This window comes from Rhea americana, unplaced genomic scaffold, assembly GCF_003343005.1.
Source record: "Rhea americana isolate MKP2758 unplaced genomic scaffold, rheAme1 scaffold_181, whole genome shotgun sequence".
NCBI lineage: Eukaryota > Metazoa > Chordata > Aves > Rheiformes > Rheidae > Rhea > Rhea americana.
Genome location: NW_028185939.1, coordinates 1,425,379 through 1,450,324, shown reverse-complemented (window position 1 = coordinate 1,450,324; position 24,946 = coordinate 1,425,379). Strand labels below are relative to the sequence as shown.

The following is a 24,946-nucleotide window of genomic DNA, read 5'->3' as shown; positions in this document are numbered from 1 at the left end:
AAAAAAAAAAAAAAAAGCACTGGAAAACATGCACTTGCACATAAGTGCACACACAAAGAGGCAAATGAGCTGATAATTAAAGCAAGGAAAATAAACGTGATCAATAAGTTTTCTAAGTTGAGTGTAAACTAAAGTCTGTTGTCTAATGTTGTAGCACTGCAGAAGAGGATCTTGGATTTTTTTCAAAGMAGCCTATAAACTGAATATCGTACTTATTTTAATACCTAATAACTTAGCCTGCAAACTTTTCACATTGATGAAATYCTGAAGAATTTACCCTAACATCAAAGTTATTATCAGGTTACCAGTAAAAACTGTTATCTAGCTCTTAATATATAAAGGAAAACAGCCTTGCACGCGGAAGTACTGAAGATCAAGAATTCTGAACTGATGTGGCATTTATTGATGAACAGTTTGCCTAGTATCTAGTGTGCATTTATAACAAGATTGTGTATTTATGGTTGTTGACTATTTGCATTACTGAATTGGGTTTCATAACTAGTCCTTCAAAGACTCCTTTACACTCATACGGTTGCTGCACAAGCTCAATCTATCAATCACAGCCATGTGCATGCTCTAAAAATGCAAAGAGCTGTATGCTGTTTGCTAGTGTCTAAGGTGACATGGGCTGACATGTGCCCTGGACTGAGAGCCCCCAAACCAGCAGTTTCAAAGCTCAGCTGATGCACAGGATCCCTTGGGAAGTGATGAACATCTGACACTGATGTGGAGATGGGGGCCACATGGAAAATGGCAGAGAGAAGGACAAGACAGGAGCATGAGATGGCTGATGCCACCACAYTTTTTATCAAACTCCATCCCACCCTGCATCTAGAAATCCAGAGCTCAAGCGTGAGAGCACCCTGCTGCCCTGACTATCCCTGGCAGGTCTAACGTCCACATGGACATRTGCTGGCAGCTGGACTGGCTCCTGGGGTTGGAGAAGACAGGAGAGTCTTAGTGGCCCAAGAACACATGATGCTCAAGAGATAGCAGCTGAGSTAAGTGGCTCACTTCTTGCTTAGATGTGTTAGCAAAACCACCTGGTCTACTTGTGCAGCTTCTGGCTGTGCTGGACCAGGACAAGTGAGTGTCAGATCGAATATGTTGTTTGTACTTGCACACGGCTCACAGAGCATGCCTCTCACGAGAAGGAAGCTGTGCAGCCCATGGCCCTTACCAGAGCTGCAGCATGGAGAAGGGATCAAGGTGATTTCCCACAGATGGGCTGGGGGAGCAGGCAGCGAGGTCAGCCAGGGGCTGCTGAGCAGCAGAAAAAACAGACTGTATGTGCATCTGTGACCTTAAGTGAGTCATTCCTCTCCTGTAACTCAACGTACCCATTTATAATACCCTTGCAGGAAGGTAATTAATGTCTCTAAAGCACTCTGAGATCTACTGAGACCAGACAAGAAAAAGATCGTGCATGAATCATGTTGCTATGAGAACAGGAGGGGGAAGGAGCACACCCAGACATTTTTCCCCAGCAGTCAAAGGCTGGGATGCCTCTGCTGGACTCTCCATCACAGAGATCCAACTCTGGTCAGCAATCACATCTTTGGCAGCTGGTCATCCAGGCAGGCTCTGCAGAAGTGGTTCCGCTCTAGCAGCTCTGAACAGCTTGGCCCATTCTSTGTTTATCCATCAAACTCCTCCTGACTTGGGCTGGGTGCCTTTGGCCGGGCAGAAGAACCTACAACCCCCCACTTTCCATCCACCATTTGCTGTGGCTCCAGTGTCTGGGGGAGGCTGGAGCCTGTGGAAGTGAAAAAGAGGTGAAGAACATCCTGGAGTTGTTCTTGGTGCCCTAAAGTACCTCAGAGAAACCACARGAGAAGATGGAGCCACTGATGAATGTTTGCAATTCCTGGACCTTCATGCCCTTGCATCTTGGCTCTAATTTACTGCTGGCCAAATTGTCTATGTATCTGGGGGGGAGAGAGGCCGAGTCCTCCACCCTACCCAAAGGAGCAAGGAGGCCTGGGGTGATGAGGCATCATCATTCCCCATAGTATGCTTGGCAGATCCCAGATCTAGCTGGGATCTACTTTTGCAGATCCCTGGAATCAGCCTGCTCAGCAGCAAGGAAAGCAACACACCTCTCCACACGTGTGACAAAACCATTCCTCAGCTGCCCCTGTGTGGCCTGGAAAAGCTCTCCCTCCTSCAGTTATTGCAGACAGAACTGCCATTAGCACTGTGTCTAGTTTTTTGCTTGCCCCTAAGTGAAACTGTGGTAGCTAAGCACCACTGCATGTCCAGCCATCAGAGCTGGATTTCTGACCTAYGTCACTAAGGGAAAAGCCTGTATCTGCAAGTGCTGAGATGCAGAGTAACTACACTACGTTGTGTTAGTTTGATATGCAAATTGTTGTGATACAAACCAACGTCAGGCTATAGGGGCTGTGATGCACACTTCCTCCTGGGCCCTGGCCAGTTGTGCTGTCAAAGGGACGTAGTGGCTGTGATTTGCACAGTTCTCCCTTTTCTCAGTTTGCCTCTGTATTAGATCACACTGCTATCATTCAAGCCCTATCTCTGGGGGCTGCTGTGCCTCTGTTCCTCATCTACAAGTTACACAGGGATAGTGGTTTTCACTAGCTGAGATGCCAAGTGCTAGAGGCAAGTTATTACCACACTGATCATGTGCACCAGGATACGAGCCATCTGGGCACCATCACATCTACACTGCACTACTGGCCTGGGTGATCCCACCCAAATCCCCCTGAAGCCTGTTGGCCTTGGCCTCTACCTCTCTCTGCTCTAGGTGAGACATTGAYGAAAGACGTGTCTTTCACCCTCCCACTCCTGCAATAACTGGCCAAAGCACACTGCCACTCCTCTTGTGTGTCTTGCTGCTCTGACATCAATTATTTCTGCATCACTGGCCCACACCTTGGCATTCCAATTGTCCGTGTTGGCAAAGCACATGGCTCCCTGGGATGCTTGTCAAGAGCAATTTCTCATAAAACGAAGCCTCTGCCAATCCTTTCCAAGGACATGACTTCTCCTCATCTTCCTTCCAGCACTCTTCAGCCAAAGCAATAAGCTTGGAAGCAGGAAAACACAGGCCAATTTATGCACAAGACCCAAGAGAAAATGGACACATTTGTCAGCTTGGAAAATAGATGCCATCTGTGTGGATTCCAGGACTAGTAGAAAGGGCCGACTGACAAGTTTGGAGGCTAAAATCATCTTATTTGTGCAACCACAAGACCACTAGCAGAACTGAATGAGCTCCCCCTTTTGTATATCTGCTCAGTCCCACAGGGACCAGTGCTAAGAGCCAGGAGAGGAGCAGTTTCTTTGCCTAATGATTTTTGCTTTTTTACTGACACATCTCAGGCATCTCTGCAAGGTTTTCCAGCATGTAGCATGGAACACATCTACCCATCTTACAGAATCAGTCTCAACTGCAGTGACTTGCTAGTGAAGGACTCCTGTCCTTCTGTCTGTGCTTTACAATCACTGTGGGTTTTCAGCAACTGGCAAAAGCAGGCTATTGCTAATGTCCCATAACTGCTGATAGACAATGTCAAAAACACCTGCAAAAGCTGAAACTAAGATAAGCACAGGACTTGCCGCACCAACAAGAGTTAAACTCTGGACAGGAGCAAACTACAGACTCTGTCCTTCAGGGGACTGATGGAACGAGGAGTTCTTCACGTTTTTCTTGGCATGGACTTTATCTGGGGGAAGTTCCAAGCTTTGAAGACAAGGAGGAGGTATACTGTACAATCCTGCATTTAATTAAAGTGCCTTCTACAGACCTAGTGAAAAAAAAGGAGGAAAAAGAACTCAGATCTAGATAGATGGGGCTAGATTTCATTTTTAGTTAGAATGGCACAAATAAGGAGTCACTGTGACAGAATTAGAATGGTATAAGAATGAGCATCAGGAAAGAGAAGAAGAAGAAGAAACAGACCACCTTGCAAAACAGGACCCTTTAGCTTCTCAACTATGTCTTATTACCATTCTCTGTGGACTTAAAACCCCCCAGATACTTCCTAAAGTGAAATCATGGCATGAAAAAGGACCAYGGAAAACCAGTAATCTTTCCTCTCTTTGTGGCTGTCACCATTCCTGCTGACAGGATTCRATAGGAAAGTTCCACGATTAACTCCTGCTGGCCCTGCAGAGCCAAGAAGGCAATTGGACTGCATTTCACTATGCTTGTCCATTAGGAACAGCACTGGCAGCTTAGTGCTCACTGCAGGTTTTCTTACTTGCAATCGATCCTAGAAGTGCTGTGCAACTGATCTGGATTGCTTGGTACAGTGGAGTCACTTACACAACGAGCATTTTAACGCAGCCAAATGCAAAGTCACAAATCCAAGAGTAAAGTGCAGGCCATGTTACAGAGAGGGTGAAATGCACTTGGGAAAGCAGGTCACCTGGAAAGGACTAAAGGATTACCCATCAAATGGGAGTCCTAAGGAAAAAAATATTGCTTACAAAACTGATGCAACCATCAGATATATAAACAAAAGAATATTCAGCTGAAGCACAGGAGTGGTATAATTCATTACATAGCCTTAATGGAACCAGAGATCATAAAGATATGGAAAAACCGGAAATAGGTCTTGAAAACTTGCTTTGCACTGAGAGACCAAAGTAACTCAATGTTATTCTGTTTGCCAGACTGTAAGAAATTATTTTCTCTCTTATCTTATTACTACCATAAAGGAGAAATTCAAAAAAAGAAAATTCTAATGGAAAACAACGGAAAATCAAACTCGACTAATGCAGACTAAAAACAACAGTTTTTTTTTTTTTTTTTTTTTAAGCAAAAAGAGTAAACATCTACTGGAAGAACTTATTTCCTAACACTTCCATCCTTAAAACAAGACTGAGTGGCTTTTAAAAGACAAGCTAAAGTTCAGACCCGAGCTATGTGGCTTGCATTATGCAAGGAGCCAGCCTCTGAGATCACAGGGGAGTTTTGAGTCTGTTAACTGCGGAACAGAACTGACTGAACTGGGAATGGCAATATCTAAGGGATGAAGTCAGTTCTGGTCATGCTAGCCCAACTCACTGTCTGTTTTTAGCTGTTTAAAGTAGTAGATCTATTTCAAGTTTATACCAGCGTCTCAGATTTTAGCACTTGATACTTCGAAGTCCATCACGTATTGCTTTCATCCGCTAAAATGGTATACCGTGGTTCAGAATTGAGGTTGGCAGTGCCTTTCTAGGTGACCCTGCCACACCAGCAGTTCAGCCTCTTGATCAATGCAGCTGTGAAACTGGAAAACTCAGATTCCTCTTTGAGAAGAAGATGCTGTCTTCAGACTGCACAGTAGTGGGTAAAAGASTCACCACTGTACAAGCACAGATGTCCTGTGCCAACAACATGATGATTGATTCAAGCTAGCAAGTGTTTGCTGGGGCYAAGAGGGTATGGAGGTGGTATGCAAAGAAGGTGCTGTTTTGAGGTCTGTCCCTGACCATTCTTTCCATCTCCCTTGCCTCTCCTCATTTTTGTGAACTGGTAGACAGCAGATTGTCAGATGAAGAAGTTGCAGTACGGTAGGAATTCTTCCTGCACTAAAAACAGAAGCTCAAGTTCAGCCTGAACTTCCAGAGGAGGAGACTAAGCCTGCACCACGACACCTTCGATCATGCATCAGAATGCTGACATCCCCCATGTTTGGGGATAGTTGGTTCTCTAGGTGTACCACAAGCTATTTCTACTGCTGAAGAAAAACAAATAGGAAACTGATGAAAATCATCAAAAAGAGAAAGAAAAAWGTGTATCACAATGCCAACAACTTACAAGGCTAAGGCCATAAATGGACATTCAGCATACTCTAGACAAAGAATTTTCTCCCAAAATTTCATGGATAAACATGGAATTCATTTTTCTTGTCACTTAGCAGACACATTCAATGAAATTTTTCTAGCTATGGTTTTAGGCTCCTTAATTAAGTGTGGTAGGAACTCTTCCCCGGCTTTTGAAATGAAAGCTGTAGCTTTCAATGCGGGAGAGGTCTCCCCAAACTTTCCTCCTTATTTTCTGAATTGCACTGGAGGRCAAAATGGCATTTTTATTCACACAAGATCTGCCTGGAAGATCTCTGGGGATTTCCCTTTAAAAGAGACTTTGTTTTGAATGTTAACTGCAAAAACACCCCAAGGAAACAAAGAAACTGGCCTCCAGCCACTCTATTGTTTGGGGGGGAAAAAACAAGGAGAGAGAGAAAATATGCTCTGTAATCACAATGCTTTCGAAAGAAAAATAATRGACACAAATCAACTGCTTTTTTGAAATGCCAAAACAGGGGTCAGGTTGGTAAATTCCGTGCTTTAGTGTCAGCCAAAATGCTTCACTGAAAATGAAATCTGAATACCAAAGGGTAAATGTCTTAGATTAGAAACATCTTTATGGCAGTGATGAAAAGTAAATGTGCCTTTCCAAGAAAAAGAAATTCCCCTTGTTTCACAGATCATTTTGAATAGACTGTGGTTGTCTGCACTCAGCAATTAACTCGTAGAAGTGTGTTTGGATATTATAGATAGTAGATGTACTACTTCCCATATGGTCACTTATTCTGGAATAGATGTCTACATGGCATATATTTTTGGCCAAGCTGGAATGCTACCATCATGCCTTTGCAACATGATCCTCCCGTGGAGAGCTGCAATTGCTCAGGATGGGACTGCCCTGGCTGTGTGCTGCCATGTCCCAGCATGGACAAGTCGGGGAGAGGCGGCCCAACGTCTCAGTCTGAYAACAAGTCCATCCCAAGACATACTATGCTGGCATGTAACCTGCTTTTATACTAAATGTCCCTTCCAGCAACTCAGCTGTGGGATGGTTTGCAGGGGTTCAAAACCAAGGATTTGTCTGTCCATCTTTGCAGATCCCAGGATTGCTACCTCTGAATTGCCAGCTCCCRGGAGTTCCCCTGTACCTCATGTTGGCACTTATTTCTGTGCAGTGTGTAGTATTAAATGTTTCCTTTCCATCTCAGAGCATCTTCACCCTGTTTTATACAGGGGTGAATGGGTCTACAAGAGCCTGGGCAATAGGATTGCAATTATGCAGCCCCTTTCCCCACTTCCAGTACTGTCTAGCATGGGATACATGATCCTGGTGAAATGAAACAGGACAATGTAGATAGCTGAGCTAACTCCGAGCACTGAAAGATTAGGAATCAGATCATCAAACCCGCAAATTAGTAGAATACAACTTAAATATCACACATTATAAGAAAACCAGAGAAACCATAAACTACTTGTAATTCTTCTGATATGTCTTAGAACTTTTTAGGGGAGAAGTACAAGTCAGCAAAACATTTTTTTTTCAAATGAAGTAGTTGATCCATAAAAAATGGTCCTAGGAACTGAGCATTTCAAGGATTCTATTAAACATCATTACAACTGGCAGCATCATTGTTCCTCCTGCAGCTCACAAGAATACAGTGATTTGAAACCCCATTTTAAGGTTTTAACTTTCAGAAATGCCTCCCCTATTTGGCTTTTGAAGTCTGCAACTCCTCTGTCAATAAGTGTCAGTAAACATAGCTGCTTCTGCCTCACAAAGAAAACTGCTGAGCTGGAAGCTGTTTATTTCCAGTGCTTTCACCAATGGCTTTCTCTGTCTATCCTGGTGTTTCTTGACCTCCCCAGTGAATTCTGTGTTTTAGAAGAGCTCTGCCTACAGTGTTTAGCTCTCCATTAATTGCCTTTCCATCATTCTGTTTTTCCATCTAACACAGACTATGTGGTCAGGATTTATTCTGCTCTACCAAGGTACTGGTGGCAGTGGAGAAAGCTGATATTCTCACCAGGTGGCTTCCCATGTGCACCGAATGCAGTGGCACAGAGCTGCCCCAGTCCCAAAAGGCACAGTCCACCAAGGGGAACAAACTGAGCACAAATCAAGTCCGGGGGCTTACCTGGGGAAGTGCCTGCACCACTGTGTCCAGGAGAGCTCGCATCCCAGTGGCCATTTTAAGCAGTTTCAGCACTGCAATGAGAACCAGAACCTAATCAGTGGGGATAGGATATATTTCAATTTCAGTTCCTGTAGGGAGGGTTCACATCTCTCTTGTATCCATTCACACACATGGCAAGCTCACTGCAACCTGCAAGGCCCATAAACATCTAAGCATTCTGACTCCATCCCTCACCAACTGATATTAAGGTCTTCAGTAAAACAGACCAAAAGTCACAAAAACTCCAGTATGCCCTAGTAAGAAAATGAGATGGGGAGATGCTTCCTCAGGAAAAAGTATCATCATAAGCTCTGATTCTGCCTTCTCTACTGGTTCCTGCTCTTGTTTGGTATCAGTATAAAAGGTCTACGATCCCAGGTTTAAATTGGAGACCAATTAGAGACCCTTCTCGAAATGCCAATGAAATCCCACCTACCTTGTTTCCGCATTGACATTCTGCAGCCTCATCTGGTAACTGTTTTCAAATCTAACTGAAACAGTAGGACTAGGAGAACAAATGGCCAAACTGCTCCCTGATGTGTCTTGAGGAGCGACTGAAGACCTGCGGAGTGAGCCTTACCTCTGGCTATTCTCAGCACCCGCATGATGCGTATTATTGTGGGATTGATGGGCAGTGCAGCATTCATCTCAATCTCCTCCAGCGTGATTCCCACAATTGATAAAAGAACTATGGCCAAATCCAGCTGATTCCATCTAATAGATAAAGAAAGAAAGGACAATAAAGGGAAATCTTACATGGACAGGCAGCACAGAAAAATGCCCATGAGTAGAGAATTGTCTGTTAATAACGATCACAGGCAAATCCCAAACTCTTTCCTCTCGCATACCTGGGCCAATGATCCTCCATTCTAGGTGGTACAAAATGAACTCCCTGCAGCTAGCACAGAGAGTCTTTGGGCCACACACTGCTGTAGGCTGGCATCTTACTCTRCTTCCCAGTCCCTATAGTCCTCCCCTGGTGTCCACTTAGAGTTACTCTCACAGACAGGATACTGGGCTAGAGGGACCAGCTGTTCCCATGTTACACCCCCTGTCTTGGGTCACTCTGCTTGAGTGTCTTTACTGATTTATAAGCTCACCCTTTCAGATGACCTTCCACACCAGCACTGGAAAGCCAATAAGGTGTGAAGAAACTGAGTGCCCTTACTAAGCAATTTCTCTAATAAAGAATATTGCTCATGGCAGTTTCCAACCATCCAGTCACAATATATGAGGCAAATGAGCTGGTTTCCAGGACTGTGTGGAAAAGTGTATGATCTCACTCTGCCCTTCAGCAGGTCTCCAAACCACAGTGTGCTCTCACACCCATTGGCTTCTGGCTGAATGTGCAGTAGAATCAGATCTGTGGCTGGGATCAGCCCTCAGTGGCTRGGATCTGAAGGCAGTGGGGCTGAACACAACTTCCTCTGTCTTTGCTAAGGGATTGATAGGCTGTTGGCTTTGTAAAAGGACTAGTTTGCAYTTCAAAGGACACTTGTTTTATGGGGCTCCGTGACTTTGGGTTGCCATGACTATTCTTTTGAGGTCTGGACTGATGCAGACAGCTTGCCTAGATCTCTACACTGACCAAGTCACACGTGGCAGAGCGGCAGTTCATGAGGTAAGGAACTTATCTACAGTTTTGTAACATTTCCTGAATGTCCTCTGCAAAGCAGGAACAGCAATTCTTAGGACTTTCAGCTCCAACACTATAAAGTTTGCACCCATGGAGAGACAGCCCTTTCCATTTTCTTGTACTCAGCATATGGTACTACTGGTACAGTGATGCTACATTTACCCAGCATCTGCCTTCTAAACTGGGTCAGTATAGCTCGATCCCCAATGCAAAGGAGTTTAAAACACTCTCACCTGTCCTTAAAGAACCTTCGAAAACCAAATGCCACCAACTTCAGAACCGCCTCAAACACAAAAACTATGGTGAACACATAGTTGCAGTACTTCAGAGCTTCATCCAGGGACTGAAAAGAGAGGCACCAGTTAGTTCAGCCCAAGCTGTTGTTTCCCACTGCAGWGGGACTGGTAGACAAAAGAGTGGCATAAGCACGGAGGAGTAAGAAGCTTGCTCAGCTCAGTTACAAAACACTGCATTAAATCACACAGAGAAACTCAAATAAAGGATTACACACTGATGCAAACAAAAACCTTGTAAGTAGTAATAACTAGTTGTGCTAAAAATGACAAGARCTATCAATACTCCAACTTCAGTGCACAAGTTGTTCAGGATCTGGGACAGAGAGAAAATTCTACCCCTGCCTCAGCTAATAAAGTTTACTTCTTCTGAACTGCCTAGAGTTGGGTAGAATAAAAGATCTGATGGATCATTTCTTTATTYCAGCATGGCAGTCCTTAGGACAATGGTTTTGCTTAACACACTCAGAAAAATAAATAATGTTGGAGACAGATTAAATTGTGCCTTCTAGAAAAATGTTACATCTCTAATGCTAGGAAAAGAATATCCATATTTGGTGCAATGTTCACTCTCTCTATGGAGCTGCTCTCGGAAGTCAGGAATCCAGTGTTTATACTCTAAGATGAGTGTTTATAATGGATTTCATTGGAATTGGAGGCCAACAATAGCAAAAGAATCTTACATGGACCTTAAAATAGATAGTTGCAGACTAAAATAGCTTTTAGATTGGGTAGGGATTTGGGTAGAGGAGAGAGGGAAATCAAATTTAGTTAAATGTAGTATAGGTCTCTTGCAAATAAAAAAATGACAACAGTGAATATCAAAACAGTTGGAAATAAAAGGCAAGAGAGTAAGGGAAAAAGGCTTTTTGCTTTCGTGACAGAAGATGCCTCAGGCCACAGGAAATCTCTTCTCTTTATAGTTGTGTGGTGGCTGTGTTTTGTTGACCTGAGGTATGTACAATGAACATGCACTGATTTTTTGGGAGGAGGAGCTGAAACTTTTTCAGGCGTTGGTATTCCTCAGTGCACTACTCTCTCTGGTTTTGTTCTAGTGCCTAAGATAAAATGGCTACCTTAAAAGAATGTGGCACAAATTACTATTTCATATAGAGCTCACTGCCTGAGCTTAAACTCTTGTATTATTTGTAATGGTTTGCATTCATATTTACACTGCTGTGTTTTACATGAGCATAAAACAAGTGTAAATAAGATCTAATCTGGATAAGTAACATTTACATGTGAAACAGAGGCTGTTACGTAAAGGAATTATGGGGGCAGAAAAGTACACAGACTGCAAGCAAAAAACACACACCCACACCCTGTGGCTTGGTGCCCCCTCGCCTTAATTTCCAGGAGGCATTTGCAGGTTAGTTGGCAGACCATGTAATACCAAAAAAGCAAACACTGAGTCTAGACCTCTGTGAATGATGATACAGTGGAAGGTTTATATATGCGACAAATCCATGGGCTATAAGATTTATGCCCAAGATTTTCTGTGGAAAATAGGATTTTAGGATACATTAAGAAAAAAAATCACTGTACTTGAAGTTGGTTTACTTCAAATTCATTGAGGAGAAGAAACTTTTTCCTCTGTATGCATTAGTTTAATATTTACATCCATTAATGGAATATTCTAACACTCCGGACTGTTTTACAGCCTGAAGATAAATCATTGCTGGGATCAGGAGAAGAAATATTTGCTCTCGTCTTTTTTCTAGTAGTTTATTTCACTCTTTATGAGCCTGATGCACTGCTTACATGCAAAAGCAGATCACTGCCCTCAGAAGCTCTGACCTTGACCTATGTGATATTGGACTCAAGTTTCTGGCTGCCACAAGTGGCTCTTTCCAGTTTCCTCCCAGAGGAAGAGGGACATGCAACACTSAGTTTGAAGTCTGCTGAGGCTCTCAAGTGATGGGGAACACTCGCAGAGAAGTGGGGCCAGCTGCAGATGTCACCGACATCACTGATCTTGGCATCCCATGGGAACAGCATGTGGTCCTCAAGCCCATTGCCACCCCTGCCGCTGTGTTTCATGTCCCATGCATTGATGGGTGGCTCTTACCTTCGGCTGGTTGTAGTGCTCCATTGACATAGTGATGACATTGACCCCGATGATGAATGTGATGAAGAGGTCCAGGTAGTGGCTGGTGCAGAGGGTGTGAATGTACTTCCGTGCTGGGGAATAGTCTGCATAATAAGGCCTGCGCTGGGCTTCTGCAGAAAAAGACAAAGAAAGGCAAAGCAATGAATGCAGGCCCTGCAGCTCAGCTGGGTGGCACRGGCATCACAACCACACCAGGACCTGCTGTTAGTGTCTTACACATGCCCGGATGCAGGGTRAAGTCCTTTGGAGAACTGATTCAAGCAAGCTCCGTGAAACGGCCAAGTACTTCTACCTAGCAGCGAGGCCTTCAAAAACTGCATCTGGGTTATCCAACTGAGCCAAACCTCTTGGGCCTGCAGAACTGACCTGTGTAACGACAAGTTTTATTCTTGCAAGTGCTCTCTGTTCTTACTGCTTCATCTCATGCTAGTGAACAACCTCTTCCCTTAACAGGACTCCATCACAAATTGGGAAGGGYGAGAATCCCTGCTTGAGCAAGRGAGCTGGACTAGATGATCTCYAGAGGTCCTTTCTAACCTCAACCATTCTGTGATTCTGTGAGAAGCAGGATGGAAATGAAACCTGAAGCCAAGAGAAAAGCTTCAAATCTAGCAAAACTTCAATCCAAAACTTCAATCCAGTTTGGTGGAAAGGCCCAGGTCAGCTCTTGSTGATGGAAACTCTGACATGCATCTCTTCCAATCCAACTGACGTCAGGCATGTTCCACATAAATAAGAACAAAACCTTAACTCAGCTTCAGCGAGAGTGGGCTTTTGGGGTATTACAAAGGTTTAAGAGAACACAGCAACGCCTGCAGCAAAGTAGGACACATGCGTGAGGGTTACTAGCACACAGGATAGAGCCAATGGCAACAGAGTGGGGTGCTCAGCATCCTTCTCTAAAGACTGGCAGCACGAGCTCCTTCGGAAATAAAAGAACAAGGGCTTGGCTGCACCTAAAAAACCATTCAGGCCACAAACACATCAATTTTATATCTCTGCCTCTGGTCATGACTCCTCCTTTATTTCTTCTGAAATGGGGAAATTTCTGCACTTGACAAAGCCCCTGGAGCTGTTCCAAAGTAAGTGTTTGGACACTGCCCTGCGATGGAATTGTATTTACTGCTTGTGGCTCTCTAAAATGAGACTGTGACCACAGGATGGCTGTGGTCACTCTGATGGAGTCTAATTCTTTTCGAACTTAAGACATGTAAATATTCAAAGAGGGTACTTAAGGCCAAACTCAGCATTACTGTAGATTTTTCAAGTGGAGAAGACATTTCCAGTCATACCAAGTCAGAGCAGGATTGTTCATAATAGTGGAGGGTTTTTTTGCAAGTGTTTTAGCAAATCCAGCTTTAAATACAGGAGGACCTATGAAAAAAGTTGCTTAACCTTAAAATAAATACAGAAGTAAGTTCAAAAGCACTCAGAGTCCTCCCAAAATATCTCTTTCACTCTTCTCATTGTGTTAATATCTTTCAGATGGAATGACTCTTGAATTTTTTTTTTTTTTGGTAGTACAGCTGATGTCAGATTAGAGTCCAAAACTGTACAATAAATTGGATAAAAGGAAACTGAATCTGCTGCTCTCTCTTTTAACTATCATTTCTGGTACTTAAAAATGAAATGGGGACATTTAAAAAACATTTCCTTCTGAGTGGGGTCATCAAAGCTTCTTTTTTTTCTGCCAATGGGAGTGGAAAAAACAAGATGAAAGCAAACACAGTTATTCTGGAGTGTATTTTGGTGTTGCTTATGTGCCTAAATGCTATCGGTCATCTTGGACTGGGATGGTTGTCTTTGCTACTGAGCTTGCCTAATCCTCTGATGTGACTGAAAAACAGTAATAAAAATATTGCAGCAAAATATTTACTTAATTGTACAATGCGCTTTCATGTGTATTCAGAATTACAAAATACTTTTTTTTTTTTGGAAACGTCTTTTTGGGAATACAAGAAATCACCTTTTGGGAGATCCAAGAATACCCCAAACAGTTGAACATTATATTAAGGGTCTATTTATTAATGAACAACTGATTAATGGAGCTCAGAAGAACATTAGCAGTCATACGCAGTGTGTGAAACCACTGGCTATCAGCACATAAGGGAAACAGGCTGTAGGTGATTGTAATTACTCTCTCAACCGTATAAAACCAGCCACTGATTAACTATTTGATAAAAAATGGGCTGTTTAGTAAATACGATAAAGTCTTTCATAATTCTTAACACAAAGCACAATCCCAAGAAGACACCTTCCACTGTAAAGCTGCCAAACAGAAATTCTTCTAGGCTACCTGTCAGCAAGACAGTACTCTCTTTACAGGGGCTGGATATCCAAATGGCAAAGAGGAGTCCCCCGCTGTACTGGAGGGTATCTGCTCTACGGCATTAAACTGTCTCAGAGGTCCGTATCTATAGCCTCTGCCAGTGTTCAGTGCTGGCTAAGCCTGATCAAGTGGTTGCTCAGAAAACTTGAGGGAGGTTTAACCCGGGGTGGGATAAAGGGGCTCTAGGAAATGCCTTAAGCAGTTAGGATGCTYTGTACCCCCAGAGTCAGCTCAATGGATGAAAAAGAAACTTCTCCTAGGGACGCACGTACAAGGACAGTCTGGGATAAAGTTGACAACATTTGGAAGCACATGCAACAACACCGTCATGCTCAGTGCAGAACCCATGCAATGTCCATTAGAGGAGATACTGCTCATGCCAGGCTATGGGTAGTGTGCAGGGAGGACAGGCCAGCTTTGGCTCTCGCCTRCGCCGACGTTGGGCTGGAGCACTCCCCCAGAAGGCTGAGGGGCTACAGCAGGGTGAAAGCAGTGTGAGATGAGCCGTACAGCTTCACCGCAGCTCCAGTGCGCTCATGTGGAGGTGGCCTGCCTTTCAGAGCTCCCCTGCCTCGGGTCACTGCTCATTCCTGGTCCTTTCAGGAACAGGAATTTTATTTTGATCCACAGCACAGCAAGGGACTTTCTGCAACTCTCTGGCCCCATCAGCCCAATCACAGACATACGTTTGCACCTCTTAATATACCAGCTTATTCCTCCAGTTTGGGTGTAGGAGCCCACTGCATGCAGGCTGAGCCACCTGTCCAGCTCAGAGACGTGGGGGCTGCAGGAGAGCTTGCACGAGGAAGACAGCAGGCTGTGGAGGTGGCACAGCAAAAGGAGAAAGTCGAGGGCATCATTAATCACAGAAGGCAAAACACAATCTGTGCCGGCTTTCTCTAAGGAAACAGTTTCTGGGATGAGACTCCAGTCAGCCAACAGGCAGACACGTCAAACACTGCCAGCTACCCCATCAATTGCTGCTGATGGCTTGAGTTGCTGGAGACATGGGAGGGAGAGGAGACACCATCAGACACAGACAAAAGGAAAACCATGCCCCTTTCTGGCCYCTGCTTCTGGATGTTGGCTAAAACTTAAATCTCACTTCCCTGAAGAATATTTAAACTTCTTCACTTGAGATTCTGCTGACATGAAAATTAATGAAGCACTGTCTCCCAGCTAAAAAGCATTTTAGTTGGCATTACAATTGCTAGCTAAAGCTCCTCCATTATTCTTCTCTGCATGAAACATCAGAAAGCCCTAATGGGTTTATATGTGTGCTTGGCACAGAGTAATTCTATACCTGCAGCTGCCTGGAAAAAATAAGCAAGATTATTTGATAATTCCTTTGCTGAGAATACTAAACTCAGATATGTGGTGCCCAAAGTTTTAGTTACAGTTCAAGTATTTCTGCAGGATACAGGATGGCTGAGGCACTGAGAGGATGGGCTAATGCTAAATACCTCTGTGTGCTGCCCATGATTGCTTATCCCTAGCTTACAGCCAGTGCTCTGAAAGGCAACTCTGCTGGGTCTTAAAACAAAACCGACCTCTTCCACAAGCTGTGATGCCTAGACATTCGTTCAGCGCTCTGCTGGGAAACGCCCGAGAGAAACAGGGCCATGGCCATGCTCCTTGTGTGCAGAGAGGAAATCTGGGAACAGCAGCATTTGGCTTTTCTGAGTTCTGGGCTTTCAGAGTCTGTCCAGGGAGCAGTGACCTGATCACAGCCCTGAAACGCAATCTCTTCTCATCCCTTCGGGCCTCCCCAGGCGCTGTCAGACAGCCGTCGTTTCCAGCGGGGCCTGCRCCCCTTTCAGCACGCGGTGTCCTCCAGACCTCGCCCGCAGCCGTTGAGGCCCCGGGAACTGCCGGCATCCAACCCGACATCRTGATCTGCTCGGTGGGCCAAGGTTTGCTGGCTTCACAGCGCATGCAGGAGGGCTGCATTTGGCCCCATGTCCTGAGCACGGAGAAGATCAAGCCGAACCATGTGGTTTTAATCAAAAACTTTAATCCGAGGAGGCTGGTTTCAGTCTGTGTCTTCTGAGAACCTCATTAAAAGGTTAGGAGCCGCAGGATTATTAAATTACAGTACACTTATTTACATAGTAGATATATCTGATGGAGGTAGTGACTGTGTCAGGGAAATATTTTAGCTTATCTTGAATTTCTACCTTCACATGAAAAAGTACACCCTACAGTTCTGCCTTTAAAAACATGCCCAACGCATTTCTAAAACATATCCAACCCCCCATCCTCTATTTTCATTTCATTTCATTTTGGCAAATATGTTGCCTTATTTCAGTGCTGGAATACTATTATAGGTACTTAGCACATACAGTGCCTGCAGCGTGTGGCYTTTTAAAGCATTCACAAAGTGATGGTCTCATTACTGCCACATCACTGGCGAGGAAGAGGAGGGCTGGGCAGGGAGGAAGGCCATGCAGCTCCTGCTTGCAGCGCTGCCCCTGGCTGCTGGCAGCCAAGCCTCTCGCAGTCGAATCGTGCCTGCTGGGTGCCGTGGCGGCTGCTGACCCTTCGGGCAGGACAGAGAGCCTCTGCCTTGCTCGAGTTTTGGGTCTGCGAGGCCTCATTGCTGGGTGCTGCTTGTTGCAGGAACTGAGGGAGGCAAGATGTGAGGGGTGTGAGGTGTCAACCTCTCCCATCCCTGTCCTGAAACGGGCTCCAAGATAGTAATGAGAAACCTTTCTGAAAGAGTCTRAGGTGGCAAGGTGGGGCTGAGAAATCTCTTCCTACCATGCTGCTGAAAAACCTGGAAATTAACCCTGGCCTAAAGCAGGACAGACTAATCCTGCAGTGGCTTTGGCTGGCACTGTGATGTTCCGGCTCCCCAGTACACGCATGGGGAAGAGGCACCATGGGGAAGAGACACTGAGCGCTGGCCACTTCCCCCACGCACTGGCGAGATGCTTCCTGCCCGTCCGCTGGGGACGAGGGATACGGCCACGYAGTGCCGTGAAGAGAGGAACTGCAGTCTGAGCCCAGCTGTCCTCCGCCAGCCCTGCCTTGAAGCCACAGCTCGGCCTTGGAAGAAACACTCCATCGAGGTGGCAGCAGTGTCCCAGGCGGCGATCCACCCTCACTGGGAAGGCGAAGGGACGCAGGCAGTGGGCTGCTACTCCGCTGCATAACAGGACTGAGACAGTGATGGGAGCTGACCGGCAGAGCAACCAGCTGGGTCCAAGGAGCGCCTGGCAGGGCTTGAGGAAGGCCCACTGCAGGCCTAAAGGAGAAAGGAGGCTAAGCAAGACAGGCCGGCTATGCCTAACCAGTGCACTTCTGTGTCTGCAGGTACCTACGGACGCCCAGAGACCTCAACACACAGGAACACGCACAGGCCTATGGAAACGGGGGTGCTGCACACAGAGGACATTGCAGACAGGTCACAGGACACAGAGACAAGATGCCAGGCAGACGGGGTGAGTGCCCAGAYGGAGGGACACTGCTCAGGCAGTGCATTTGCTAGCTATGCTAGATTYCAGTCTAGCAAACAGCCCGAATTCCTCCTTCCCTTATGCTAGAAAGAGCAGCTGAAGAGAAAGGGTGGCTCTCTGCTGCCTTCTCAGCGCAGCCCCCTTGTTCCTCTGCAACAACACTGGTCTCCTCTGCATCCTCCGGCCCCTCAGGACTGGCCTCTCTGCCCCGCTCCCCAGTGCGGGTGAGGAACCCAGTCCTGCTGGCACACGGGAAGCAGGCCACTCCACCTCGTGTCACCACGCAGCATCCCACGCAGGCACACCCCCCGACACTCAGCAGAGACTCACTGCTGCATGCGGCACTCACCGCACCTCCCATCTTTCTGAGTCTGCCATTCTTTGCCAAACTCCTTGTCTTCTAAATTAGCCAAAAGGTGAAAATTCCTCTCATTTAAATAAAAAGATCCATTAAAATGTATAAGYGTGATAACCACAACAGATGCGTATCTGCAATGTGATTTCACTTTGTTAACGATTCAAATCTGGATCAAGCTCTCCATGCCGAACAGGGGCAGGTAGGAGACCTCAGAGCCAGACGATCATGAGCTAACCTCCTGGAAGGCCTAAATATGACCAAATGTTTAGACACTCATTTGCTATATTGGACTTGATCCCTTTCCAGAAAGCTGTCCTCCTCCCTGTGTACTCTCGATGAAATGTTACACTCCACATCTGCGCAGTGCCTGGGTCTGTAGTCTGAAATATCTCCCTGACTCTATCCTTCAAGATAGCTGGATAAAGATGGGCAACAGAACAATGTCCATCACTTTGACAGGGACTGGCTCTGTTTGGTGTCTGAGCAGTGAGCCACAAACAGGCTTGTAATAAGATTTGCCTAATCAGGAACAGCAACTGGTTGTGATTAAACAGTCCCTCCTTAGCCATGCCCCAATCTATTTTCGCTAAAGATGCTTTTGCCCTTTGTCGGTGTTTAACCATTTTTTTAAAAAAATATATATACCTAACATCTGAATTTATCTGAGCCTCTTCTTGGGTTAGCACATCTGGGGTAGAAATTCTGTGCAAGCAGTAAGTCTCTGGAGAGCCCAAAACTTATTTGCCTTACTGTGCTGGAAATGCTGTCTTCAGRATTTTCCACCTCTAATTCTAGCTGGAAGCTGAAAGTCACAAACTGAAATGGGAAAAGAGAAATGAAACTGCGCCTGAACTTTTTCTAAATCTCTGAAGAGATTCAACTACTGTTTGAGGCTGGCTAGCTTGACCTAGACAGGAGTTTATTTTAACCTAGCTACTTACTCATGACTAGTTAAAAYGAAATGGGCTTTGCCTTTACTGTAGTATCAGGTCAACCTGCCATTAAGGCCCTGTGGAGACCACAGTGCAGATGTTTAGTGCTGAGGTCTCCTGTGACTAATAAAGAGGAGCAGAAGAGCAGGAGAGGAGCCGTGGTGGACCCAGCTGCCTGCCTTCACCCTCAAGTGCAGACAGAAAGGGGACATTGGCTGGAGCTAAGGTTTCTGCTAGCAAAGGCTCCGATTGCTACGTCATTACAGCCAGACAAAAGACTATTTGATCTAACCACRGTTTTCTCTGATGAAAATAGATACCTATGGCCTGATGTTTGGGGGACAACTAGCCATTTGTCMTGATGAGATATTAAGCCCTTACAGGAGATTACTTGTAGCAGCCCAGCTATAGGCAAAGAGCCACAGAGCTGCTCTGGCAAGCAGGGCCAAAACCACTCAAGCCTTATCCCCGACTAAACTCAAACCTGATCATAGTGGCCAGGTCATATTCCTTCACTTACTTCTGAATTACGCTGGCAAATGTCTAACATAGTCTTTCCCTGTTTGCAYAAAACTGGCTAGGAAGTTGATATGGCTGGGTTCCCAGTGGTGTCTCTGCAATACTCACTAGATAAAATGCTACAAGCAGCTTGTCCCTGGTGGGGCCTGCCAAGGAACAGTGAAGATGAGAATTACTATGTGAGGACCCCTGGGAAGGCTTGGGTCAAAAAATGAGACCTGGTCTGGTTCGACTGTCCCTAACAGATTTACTAGAATCAGATTTCAGCTAAAGGTTTTCTGCTGCATCCTAACGRCCCTGCATCTGGCCAGCATATCCATCTAGTCTGTTTGCAAGGACTGACTGAGTCCCAGCACATTGCTCAGCACTAAAGGGCACCCTCAGCACATGATGGGGCAAGCATCTCTTGTAATGGACATCTTCCAAAGAAGACTTTTCTGAACAGCCCCATCTCAGGGCTCCGTTTCTCTCCCCAGGGCTGTTGGTTGTTCACGCCCTCATGCAGCATGTTTGTGGCATGCGGGGCCATGCGCCAGGACGCTAAAAAGCATCGCAACTACTTGATCTAAGAAAAAAACTAATAAATCAAACCACCACCATCATTAGATGCAAGYGACACGTTAAGCCACCGGGCTACCCTTGGGACTGGCCTTTACGTGCACAGCAAGCATTGCAACTGTTTACTCAGTTACATGACGAGCTCCTGCTTGGAGCCTGGGAACCTTAGGGACACTTTTGCCTTGCAAAGTGTGCTAGTCACTGATAGAGGACTCTGCTTTGAGCAGTATCTGCTCCCCAGCCAAGTAAACAGGTAATGCTTTACACTAGGCTTGTAGAGGACAATTCCAGGGTGTTGGCAACCCAAGACTTAAGGTACTGCTCAAGAGGTATCGAAGCACAACAACCTCTTGAATCCCATGGAAACAAAACCAAAGGAAAACGAAAGTCTTGCTTTGGGAGCAGGCAGGGCTCAGAAAGATTTTGGTTTGTAACGCAGTCTACCGACCAGACAGGTATATCTCCTTACTCCTGCGCTTTTTCTCCAAGCGTCTCAGCCGCTTCTCCTCCCGACGTCGGGCCTCCTCTGCCTCCTGGTGCTGCCGGCACTTGTGAAAGTTCTCCACTACTACCCCCACAAACATGTTGAGCACGAAGAAGCTGACGATGAGCAGGAAGGAGATGAAGTAGAGAAGCATCCAAGGGTTATGGTTCTGGATGGGCTAGTGAAGTGGAGAAGAGAAAAAGGAGAGAGAAGCAGCACAGACATGATGTGTATAAGCTGAGATATCTGGTACCCTGTAGCAACAAGACAGCACAGTAGATTTCTGTAGGGAAGAGGAGAGGGCTGGAAGGAGTTAGGTGATTTTTCCCAGAACATGTTCCTCTCTTTCCTTTTCTCAATTACTAGAATTTTACTTTTGTTCTGGAATGCCCCCCTCCTCCTCTGCTAATTTGGCATACGGATTTCCTTATTTTGGGTTTTATTTCATATAGCTTTAAATAAATCCCTTACAAGATCTCAGTGGGTGTGTATCATCCCACCTGGGAGATCATTTTAGATAAAGACAGGCCCAGTTTTTCTGTGGTATGTAGCCATGGTAATGTTTCTCAATTGTTTTGACTTCTTCAGAAGCAGTAGAAAATTAAGYACAAAGTGTTGCTGCTGCTGCAGTAGGGTACTACCCACCTAAGAGTTTTGACTTCCCTTTGCTAAAGCCTCACACCACACAAAGTTAGTAATTCCTCTTCACAACATCCCTGCTGGTTTTCCATCTCATATGAGTTTGCTCACATTCACTGTACTTCCACAAAGCCATAGTGCAACGGCACACGCTGCAATTAGTGGCTCTGGTCTGACCACAGTCAGTCCCAGGGCATCATCTTCTGCCTCCCTGTTCAGCTCCTATCCAACTGGAAGGCCCAGATCCTCCTCCCACTAGCTATTTAACATATATGTTTTAAAAGAAGAAGGAGTAGAGGCTGAAGTGAAACTTATTCTGCCCTCTTCTTCTATCCCAACCTATTCCTGTAGCTATTGCAGCACTTCAAWGGTGTAGGGACAAAACAAGGTTTATTTTGTAAGTTTTCCAATAACCGTGTCAATGTCACCCAGATGAATTTGCATGAGAAAGTCCCAGAAATCTTTCTGAGGACGTCTGCTGCCTGATGTCCCATTTCAAATACTAACACTCTAAAAATCCATCAGTGCTCGGCTATGTACTACATAGGCTGCAGTCACTGTAAGAGATACTTAGTGAGGGTGGAAACCCTTGTCAGCCTGATGGACAGCCTGGACCTCACAGAGGACCTCCCTGGGGCTTCAAACACCAGAGCCATCCAGGCACGAGATTCCAGGGAGTAACATTCCCGGCCTCAGCAGTATATCTACCTGTTGGTCAATACCCACAGCATCCAGACCATCGTACATGATGTTCACCCAGCCGTCTTTGGAGGAGAGGACAAACAAGGACATGAGAGCCTGTAAGAAAGAACACACACATTGGTTCTTCATTTTAACCACCAGAGAAGAAAGTAACAATAGATAATGCTCAGCAAAACCAGTCCACAGCTCCTAACACATTATCTGGCCTGGAGCTGGTGAAATGCAACGTAATGGGGCTTCCTTTCACCTATTTGCATATCTATCTTAAAAGTGAGGAAACTATGGTCAGTTACACTTCTTTTCCCTTGCATAGAGGCTTAATTTTGCTCAGCCACATCAGACTATCTGGTCACCAAAGTGTGATCAAAAATCAGTATGTCAGGCTGGCCAAATATAATGAGATTTTAAAAAGTATGAGGTTTTAAAAAGTTTAAATATATTCCAGTTCTTTCTATGGGCTCTCTTGCTTTTTTTTTGCCAGAATAAAGTGCCTTACTATTTTCCTTTGCAAGCATAATAGCTAGGAGTCAAGAGATTAGAAATAACAACTGAGGACCCTAGACAAGGAACTGCATACAAAAGCAGTGGCTTTAAGAGAACACTCTCCCGTAAACAAGGAACTGTATACCCCGAAGAAGTCCAGCTGCAAGAGATCATGAGAGGTGACCTAGTCTGTCCCTGCTCTCAGTCAGGGCCACTTCTGACATATGAATGTCTACATTGTTCTTGGAAACTTCCTATAGTAAAGGTTCCACAGCCTCTTCAAGGAGTACATTTAAAATCCTCCTCCATTAAAATCTGGTAGAGAACATCCTTGTAATTAGGACTTTACCTGTCCCAGATTGTCAAAATTGTACTTCCTCCGAACCCATTTGTAGCGTGCATTAGAGCAGTCAGTCTTTGTAGTGATGTTTTTCACATCAGGACCATCACAGTAGTAGAATTTGCCTTTAAAAAGCTGCATTTGAGAAGACAAAAAACAAACTTTGGAAAGTCTGTCATGAGTTATATTTTTTTTCCCCTCATAGAGCTGTTTGCTTCAAATTCCCTTTTTTTTTTTTTTTTTTTGGTCTCCCAGCTCAGATACCCTTCTTAATACTCAAGGCAGGAAAAACACCTCTGGTTAAAGGTCAGGTCCTGGTACATAGCTGTGCATTGCTCCAGACACAGCAGAAGGAAGGGGATCCTGAAGGCCTGATCTGTCTTATCGGCAGAACAAGAATCTCCTCTTTAGAGGAACAGCTATCATATAAATCCTAGCATACGGAGCTGGGAGGGATCTTGAAAGTCTATCTTTTCCTTCGCCTACCCTCCAGGCAGGCATAGCTCTTCCTGTGTTGCTCTTGAGGGACGTCTAAAGACCTTCAGTGGAGCAGATGCCACCCCCACCCAGAGCACCTCATCCAAGGCCAGGCTCTTTCTTCTTRACATCTAACTGAAATATTCCTTTGATGAGATTACCTCTACCTTAACCCCAGGTAGTGGGAAAAAAAGCTTCTCTTTTGCAGTAGTCACTTGCAGATGGCAGAGGCAAGGGGAATACTGTACCTGCACCCCTAAAATCCCAAAGATAATGAAGAAAGCACAGCAAATGAGAACGATATTCCCAATAGGCCTCAAGGAGGAGATCAAGGTTTCTACCACCAGCTTCAGACCTGGGGCTCTGCTGATGACTCTGGAAAACATGGTAGAACAATACGACTTTTAGTTTTTATGCATGTCCTGCTAGTACATGGTTGCTTTTCCTCATCTGCTTAGGCTGCAGTTAAACCAGGAACATCCTCCTCTATCTGCAGGCACTATTCAGAGATGATTAGTGACTTGGACAACCAAAACATCTACAGTTACATTAGATGGAATTAAAAGTGTAAGAAAGAGGTTTAAACTCTGTTGGCAGGGTTTTGTGCAATTGCTTATGGAGAACACTGAGGAAGGAACACYCTTCACAGGCAGGCTATTGTGCAGGTTCCCACTGCAGGGTTACTTGCACCTTGCTCTAGAAAGCTCGTCCCCTCCAAGCCCTCTCTGATCCTAGTGGAGGAGTACATGCTAGGCAGGAGCTTTATACTAGCTTTACAGAGGGAGAAACACAGGCACAAACAAGGTCCTTGAGAAGAGTTCTTTAGAAAAGCAAATGAATCCAACACTCATCCTGCCAGGCTCTCCACCTCCCTCAAAATCAAGGCTCTAAAGCATGTGTTTACTTTGTCATCAGTGGGAGTCCTTGAGCTCTCCAAAGCAATACTTAAGTGCTCACTTGCCCGACCAGCCTGGGCCCTGAGACACCATTTCAAATGGAGTCATTTCAGTTTGTTTCCTAATTAGTTCCTGAACCAACTCTTGGCCAACAGAGATTTGTGACCAACAGCTCCACAGCCAAAGGGTCAGCCCATTAAAGACAGCATTGATTACCTGCTGTGAGGCAACTGAGAGGCCAGACGTGCTCTGAGCAAGGCCTAAAGCAAGTTTTGGRTATTACAGAAAGCGTTTCCTTTTTCATTCGAGTGCCTGATGAATGGTTCTCCCATGAGGGTCTGAGAAATGTGTTTGCACACACAAGCATAACAAGCCTAAGCGAGCTTTTCCATGAAGGTGCAATAGAAAAACATCAAGGCTTTTTTAGGAGGGGCCCATAGGGAGGAGAGCATGAGAGTCCTTGCAGGTACCCTGAGCTTGCATGGCTAATGACACTTTCATGCCTGCCAAATGCAGAGAAAAGAGCAGAGACCCGTGCTGCAAGCACAGTGTGTGTGTGTGTGTGTGTGTGTGTGTGTGTGTGTGTGTGTGCGTGTGTGTGACATTGGAGGCTGTCAGCCTGCTGGTGCCCATCACTAGGTAACATCAGGCAGCTGATCCTTCCTCTAAAAGAAAAGCATTTCAACAGGGTCTTTTCTGCGTCAAATAATGTGACAATCTGAGCTGTATCTACAAAGCGTTAGGCATGGTCCCTGAAGTATACCTAACAGAGGCCACAGTAAGTACAGCCAATGT

General features: G+C 45.3%; 1 protein-coding gene across 5 annotated transcripts in view; it reads right to left on the bottom strand.

The window, feature by feature from the left end:
- Positions 1-24,946, bottom strand: part of LOC146597543 (voltage-dependent T-type calcium channel subunit alpha-1H-like) — a 197,849-nt gene that overhangs the window by 17,235 nt on the left and 155,668 nt on the right. For 4 of the 5 annotated variants that reach the window (XM_085301956.1, XM_085301959.1, XM_085301955.1 and 1 more), the window contains 8 exons: positions 23,504-23,630; positions 22,788-22,913; positions 21,962-22,051; positions 20,579-20,792; positions 11,935-12,086; positions 9,807-9,916; positions 8,518-8,651; positions 7,899-7,969 (listed from right to left, as the gene is read on the bottom strand). In XM_085301956.1, the coding sequence (XP_085158082.1) occupies positions 7,899-7,969; positions 8,518-8,651; positions 9,807-9,916; positions 11,935-12,086; positions 20,579-20,792; positions 21,962-22,051; positions 22,788-22,913; positions 23,504-23,630 (1,024 nt within the window). The remainder of the gene's footprint in view (positions 1-7,898; positions 7,970-8,517; positions 8,652-9,806; positions 9,917-11,934; positions 12,087-20,578; positions 20,793-21,961; positions 22,052-22,787; positions 22,914-23,503; positions 23,631-24,946) is intronic. The other variant, XM_085301957.1, reaches the window with a different exon arrangement.